The 7,641-nt window shown below is 39.7% G+C and overlaps 1 protein-coding gene across 1 annotated transcript in view; it reads left to right on the top strand.

Moving 5' to 3' along the window:
• The window catches only part of nkain2 (sodium/potassium transporting ATPase interacting 2), a 106,886-nt gene extending 102,358 nt beyond the window's left edge, over nucleotides 1–4,528 (top strand). Inside the window, exon 7 of the mRNA XM_084952444.1 lies at nucleotides 224–4,528. Coding sequence (XP_084808570.1) covers nucleotides 224–233 — 10 coding nt within the window. The 3' untranslated portion in view covers nucleotides 234–4,528. The remainder of the gene's footprint in view (nucleotides 1–223) is intronic.
• The last annotated feature ends 3,113 nt before the right edge of the window (nucleotides 4,529–7,641 follow it).

A 7,641-nucleotide genomic window follows, 5' to 3' on the forward strand; every position in this document is an offset into this window, starting at 1 on the left:
GTACTGAACACAATGTACTGCTTAGCATTTCAGCATAAACCTCTTAACCTTCAGTGTTCTCATTTTTACGGAAGATTTCACAGAGCGCATGACCGTGTCACATACACTTTATGTTTTCATGTCTTATCGCACCTTAAAAATAACTACTTACCAGTTAGAATAGAAATAAAATCATTGGCATTGTTTTGGGTTTTCTTCATCTTCTCTTTTTTTTTCCCCACAGGTCAAAATAAGCCCAGAAGCGACTCCAAGAGTGCTGCCTTACCAACGATTCCTGCTTAAAATCCTGTTTTTATTACTCCCAACTGTCTTTTAATAAACAACAGAGACGCAGACAAGTAGACAGGGAACAGATGACTTTCTGCGATTCAGCTCACAAATCTCCCCAAACACTTGGTCAGATGGCTTCCCACTAGCTTGTCTTTCAGTGGAGTTCCTGATGAAACATTGGCCTCATGTGGCTCAGCATGGTAACTGCAGGACATTTTTGATTCCTTCCTCAGACCCGGTCAGTAGCCAGTGACTTGCTTCTCCCTTGTGCTGCTGGGCGTCTGCTTTACGAGGGAAACCGAAGGGATGCAAAGAGGCCACGCTCGACGGTCACGTGTTCCTGCGAGCTTCCAATGAGAACTCGTTCAATTTTCTGCTGTCAAAAGAAAAAAAAAAACATGTTTCAGGAGCGCTGGTTAAGTGTGTTGGTATCTAACAGCTCTTGCGCCTCACCAAAGAGTTCAAAAACCATCCCCGTGCACACAACAGAGCCTGTTTAACCTTCTCTGGAACTTTTTGCTCTTTGTGCCTGACTGATTAACACTTGGAAAAGTCCAGCGAAGAATCTCCGAACATGACTACCGATTAAGGAATGTTAAACACTTTTTTTCCTAAAGTTTTTTTTATTTTGTTTTAGTTATTTATTTATTTATTTTTGGTTTTTGGTGAATTTCAGGATCTGGTTTTCTAACGGTGATGGCCAAGACGGCAGGAGTACACATTTTACTCTGGCAAAAAAATGTTGAATGTTATCCAACAGCGTTGATTTTACACACCGTCCTCTCATCTGTGCATGCCTACAGGAAGCAGACGCATTCACAGACAGGCGTTGAGTAATGTACATGTGAACGCATGCATGCACACAAACACACACACACACAAACTTAGAACAAATCTTAGCACTTCACTTTTTTTTTTGTTTTTACTGCTAATGTGAATCTTAATGTTTACAATTGAAAGACTGAACACTTGACTGACTGACGCAGCAGGTAGAGATGACCCACACTTCTTAGCTGCAGCATCCAAAGGTCGGGGTGTTTTCAGCCATACAAGGAAAAAAAACAGCTGTGTCTCTTGCTGTATAAATATTTTGTCTTCCACCCAAGACACATACAGAGATGGTAACAAAGACAGAAAATGTCACAGGAGAGCGACAGGTTCCCATCCGTCTCAGTCCTTGTGTAGACTACCCCATATCTGTCACCGAACAAGCGATTCTCTTTTTCTTAATTAGACTCTTTTTTTTTTTAAAGAAAGAATGGCAAATCACCCTTTTTTGCAATATCCAGCTCTTTTTAATAATAATTCAAAAGCAGCCAAAATCTTCTGCAGGCAACACTTTATATAAATGACAATCACAGTCAGAGCAGCCTGTCGTGTCGTGAATTGGCATTTTTCTGTCAGTTCAGGGAGCTGGATGTTAGAGAAGGAAACCTTCCCGAAAGATGGTGGTCACCGTCACTGGAGAACAGGGAAGCCTTTAAATGACATTCTTTGATGCATTATTTGATGTTTCGCCTTTGTGGTGAATGATAAAAGATTGAAAGGAACAAATGGGGAAAGCAAGGTTTGCCGTATCCTTGCACACCCTCGCCAGCAGCCTGATGAGGACAAAAAAACAGAGAAAGACATTTAGCAGTTCTCCTCTTTCACTTCATTGCTCCACTTTTAATGCTGAAAGTGCCAACTGTACCATCACATAGACCTCTGTAGACCTTGGTTTCAGAGAGCCGCAGACTGGGACCAATAATAGTAGGTCTCAAGTTTACTTTGCAGGGTTTCCATGAAAGAAAACTGATAAAAGATATCACAAATTAAAATTATATTGGCATTCCAGATAGCCAGCAGGTTTTTTTATTTTATGTTTTATTTTTATTCAACTGACTCCTCCTGGAAATGTGACTGATGTTGCATTTGTATTGTAATCACTGGACCAAATGTTTTGAGGCCTTCTTCTTTTACTGAGAAACTTTTTTTTTTTTCTGGTGGGAAAAACACTGGCTTCTCACAAAAGAAGGATGGACAAAGTCAGACTGTTTTCCTCAACAAAATTCGTCTCAAAATCCACCTTCCGCACCCCCTCGGCCAGTATCTTCAGCAGTATATCCGTTTTGTAATGAAACTCCAGGGGTTTCAAACCGCTGCCCTGTGGGGCTCCGCCGACGGTCGCTCCAGAGGACAGAAACAGCATTTTGTGTGTTTGCATGAGGTGTTTCCCAAACTGTTGCATATTTAATCTCATGCTGCGTGTGACTAACTAGCTACTTAAAAATGGGAACTGTTTGGTTTGTCGAATGTTCCTCAAAAGCTCCTCCAAGAGTCCTAAATGTGAACTTTGTGGGTTTTTTTCTATAAATAACACAGTCTGAAATGTCTGCTGAGTAAAGGGAGAAAAATAGCTACTACGATGTAAAACTATGAAATGTAACTTTGACCTTCTAGACGTTTTTTATTCACATGTGGCTGTGTTTACTGTTTTTTCTAGTTGACTAATACTGTATGATGTTGTGTATAAGTGGGACTACTATGTTTTACTTCTTCTAACTGTATAGTATATTTGAAATCAGAGCGCGAAAGAGAGGACAAGGCGGAGGGAGAGTGTTAGTTGCACTATAGGCTGTAATTGTTTAATTAACTGGTCTGTTAGGCCTTAAAATTCACTTTCAATTCAACACATAATTAAATTAACTAATATTCATTTGTATTTGAACTGTCAACCAAACACGTGCACATGTGGCTTTCTGACAGCTTGGTTTGTTTTGCACAGTTCAAATCGGGAAACTGTGAAAATGTTCCATTATTGTGAAGCTTAATTGAAAGAGATGGTCAGTCGCAGCATTATAAAATGACTTTATTTGAACTGAAAGTGGATTTTATTTGTTAATAAATTTGTCTTTGACCACGCTGTGTAATCAGTAATCTAGAAAGTCCTAATTTGGTACATTTAACAAGCGAGAAAGGATTTCAGAAATATAATGTGACCCAACTGTGTGTGTGTGTGTGTGTGTGTGTGTGTGTGTGTGTGTGTGTGTGTGTGTGAGACCACATGTGGGACTGTGTACTGCAGTGCATTGTTTTCTATGTCATGGTGAACTGTGCAGACTTGAACCCAGAACCCAACAAAAAGACAATACAAAACACGCGCTCTGCTCACCTCTAGCGAGGTGCCAATTTAAGCTGAAGGAAGAGCTTGTTAAAGGTGAAAAAACAGCAATAACAACAGTAATAATACATTTTTAAAGTAAAAAGGAAGACAGCAGCTACACTGTTTGTTATTTATCTTGAGAGCTGGTTGAGCCCATTTAGACTTTGGAACAGTCAATAGAGCTTTTGTGTGATAAAAGGAAAAAAGAATTTGTAGGAGAAGAATTGAGCCAAGCCATTATTGTGTTGATCAGTGTAAATAAACATTCAATCAAGCCAGTGTAAAACTCTTGACACTGCAATAAAAAAGCTCCAAGATACTCTGTGTGGTATGAGATACCAGATAGCTGAGTTCCATCCATCCATTCGCTTCCGCTTATCCTTTTCAGGGTTGTAGGGGGCGCTGGAGCCTATCCCAGCTGTCATAGGGTACACCCTGGACAGGTCGCCAGTCTGTCGCAGGGCCAACACACAGGGACAGACAACCATTCGCACTCACTTTCATTCGCACCTAGTGACAATTTGGATTATCCAATTAACCTATCCCCACAAGCTGCATGTCTTTGGACGGTGGGAGGAAGCCGGAGTACCCGGAGGGAACCCACGCAAACGCGGGGAGAACATGCAAACTCCACACAGAAAGACCCCAGCCTGATGTTGGAATTGAACTCAGGACCTTCTTGCTGTGCAGCAACAGTGCTAACCACCGTGCCACCGTGCTGCCTCAGATAGCTGAGTTCTCTTAGATAATTGATTTAGGTGGAAATTTGCGCTTTAATTTAACAAAGCATAAATTCTGGAGGGAAATTGGTTTGTTGAAACAGATAATCTTCTGTTAGACGAGTGTTTGAAAATGCAATAAGACATGATCATCGTATATTTAGCAACTATTTTCACAGTACATCTTTACGGAAATGTGCCACTTACTGAAAGTGGGAGCAGAGATGTCCAGTCTTTTCTCTGTGGCTCTGGGTTGATTTGTTGAAGTTCACCACTGACTAGAATGTACCATGTATGTATGTTAGCGCCTTCTCTTCATATGATGGGTTTCCCACAGGTGACTGACTGTACATAAACTAGACAGCTGGGATTAAAGTAGAGTGTGGAGAAGGAACGTCTGTACTGTGTCCTCTATTCTTTGATTCCTTTTAGACATTAGCTCAGATTATTCATCCCAGCTATATTATGCATGTAAATTAGTTTAGACTTCAGGGTTTCTTATCAAGTATACGCTCACACTTTGCTAGGACTGGGTTGGACCCAATTTAGCCTTTGGCACTGCCAAACTTCATTTGTTGTAGCACAGCTTCAACAAGGTGCTAGAAAGTTTTGCTCCATATTGACATGCAAGCGTCACACAGTTGCTCCAGATTTATCAGCTGCACATCCATGATGTCAACCTCCCATTCCACCACATCGAAAGGTGCTCTATTGGATTGAGATCTGGTGACTGTGGAGGCCATTGGAGTACACATCGTCATGTTCAAGAAACCAGTTTGAGATTAGCTGAACTTTGTGACATGGTGTGTTATCCTGCTGGAGGCAGCCATGAGAAGATGGGTACACTATAGTCATAAAGGTACAGACATGGTCAGCAACAGTGCTCGGGTAGGCCGTGGCCTTTAAATGATGCTCAATTGGTACTAAGTATGTTGGAAAATATCCTTCACAACATTACGCCACCAACAACAATCTGAACCATTAACACAAGGTAGGGTGGATTTATTATTTATTAATAGACAAATGACATTTGTCTATTGTATGAATTTGGCGAGCCGGTGTGAACTGTAATATTAGTATTCTATTCATAGCTGGCCCAGTTTGGTCTTCTGCTGCTTCAAGGTTCAGTGTGTTGCTCATTCAGAGATGCTCTTCTGCTTACCCCAACTATAATGATTGATAATTAGGTTATTTTTGCCTTCATATGAGCTCATAGCAGTCTGTCCATTCTCCTAAGACCTTTGGCATCAAGATGACATTTTCACCCAGAGACCTTTTGCTTACTTGATAGTTTATCTTTTTCCGACCATTATCTGTAAACCCTAGCAATGCTTATGTAGGAAAACTGCAGCTGATCAGCAGATTCTGAAATATTCAGTGCACCCTGTCATCAACAACTACGCCTGTTTAACTCCCACATGCAGTCAAAGCTGGGAAGCTGTTGTTCCTGTTCCAAAAAACTACAACAGTCATTTCAACAACAAATCAATGTTAAAGGAAGGAATGACACATCTACCCACTTATATGGAAAAACATTCCCAGAGTGAGCGAGGCCAGTTAATTGTAAGGCTGAAGAAATGCTGAAGAATGCAAGTAGTTGAACTATTTTATACCCTGCACACTAGTTACTTTTTGACCTGTTTTGTGTAAAACAGCACCTTCCTGATTGGGTTTGAGGCCTTATGTAATAAGCGTGCACTTGTAAAGATTTTTTTTCCTCTCTGAACATTGTTGGCATTCTCCATTAAAACCAATTGGGCACAACCAGAACAAGAAAACTAATTAGTGTGTGGCCCCAGCCCTGTGGCATTAATGAGAAGTTGTAACAAAGCTAACAACCCATTTTACAGGTACCCTACTTACTTAAATTGATTTGAAAGTTCTACTGCATTAAAAATGTGTCCATTCAAACTGCTTTCATTCTTCACTTTTGCTGATGAAATTAAACCAGAGCTGGGTTTTTATGAAGAGGAGAACTGTGAGTGTGATGCAACGAAGAGTAAGTGGTCTACAACAAGTGCTATTGCTCGATTCTTTCTTCTCTGAGTTGTTATAATGATTTGCACAGCAGTACAAAGTGATGTATTCAGTTTCTCGTAAACGAAGCTGACAAAGATTCAGTATCTTGCTCAAGGACATTGCCACAGCAGATACACAGCAATCCGAAGGTTTTTGTTCTCCTTCAATAAAATTTCCCAGAAATGAATTGCCCAAAGACCCTTAGGGAGGGGGGGGATACAGTAAGAAAATACATTCATTTTCTGTATTTTTTGTATTACAAAAACACATTATTATGAATTAAAACACAAACCTTGGGTAGAAGGACTGTTGATATTTTTACATTACCAGAATGATGATTATATGCTTCAATGGTTTGGATTGTTCAGTAGTTACTGTAAAAATACAGACTAATGGCTTTTTACATTTATGAACATTTATGAAAAGCTGAAATGTGGCAGGAAAAATTAAATTATGGTCCAATTCTCTGTCGTGATGGGACAAAATGGAAAATTGTTCAGGCAATAAATGCTCACGATTTTTAATGTTTTAATATTGTATTTGCTAAATGTGATCATAGTTCAGATTTTTTACAAGCAAAACTTATTAAACTGAACATTTTCTTTAGATTTACAAACAATAGTTATAAAAGAAGGCTGTAATTTTATATTAATTTAATGCTGAAACATCAAAGAAATGTGATGGATTTTTTTCATTTAATTATTTTAACTGTGCATTATAAGATCCAGCTGCAGAGCTGCAGTCGTTACAAGGACAGGTTGAAGAACCTACGAGGGCAGGGATGTCACTTGTTTTACACTATGGGCCGCATAAGAGGGCCGCTTTAATCTTAAGTGAAACTGAATGATAAATGTGTAAAATTACAAAAAAAGTTATGGCAGTTCATTGCACAGGTTGTCCTGTAATGATAAAAGATAAAGTTTCTGTTAAACTGTAGACTCGCTGTAGTAATGGAAACACGGGAACTTTACTGTCTTGTAATTGTTTATCTGTTAGTTAAGTACTTTGGTGTAGTATGAATGTCAATGGGCGAGTCTTTATCAGGAAAAGCTGTAAAACCTATGAAATACAGTTAAAAGTTCAAAATCTGTGCACTCCTTCACATCTGCTAAAACTGTACAGTAGGCTGGATTGGGAGAAAAACTGATTTTTCTGTCTTTTTTTTTTACAGTAAAAATAATTTATTTCAACTAGTGGAAAAAAAACAGGAACTTTCTGTCATTTAAATGTTTATCTATTGCTTACTTTTTACTTCGTGTACTATGGATGTTAATGGAGGAGGTCTTTATCAGTGGGAAACACAGTAAACGCTAAAAACCGATAAAAACCCCGAAAGCCATACATTTCACACCCGAGCCTCAACTCTCGCGGCCCGGTACCAAACGACTCACGGACCGGTACCGGTCCGTGGCCCGGGGGTTGGGGACCGCTGTTCTAAACCATCCAGTGGGCCAGATTGGAGTCTTTAGTGGGCCGATTCTGGCGTTA

The sequence above is a fragment of the Perissodus microlepis genome, chromosome 15 (assembly GCF_051167445.1).
Source record: "Perissodus microlepis isolate ML-2025 ecotype Zambia chromosome 15, ASM5116744v1, whole genome shotgun sequence".
Lineage (NCBI taxonomy): Eukaryota > Metazoa > Chordata > Actinopteri > Cichliformes > Cichlidae > Perissodus > Perissodus microlepis.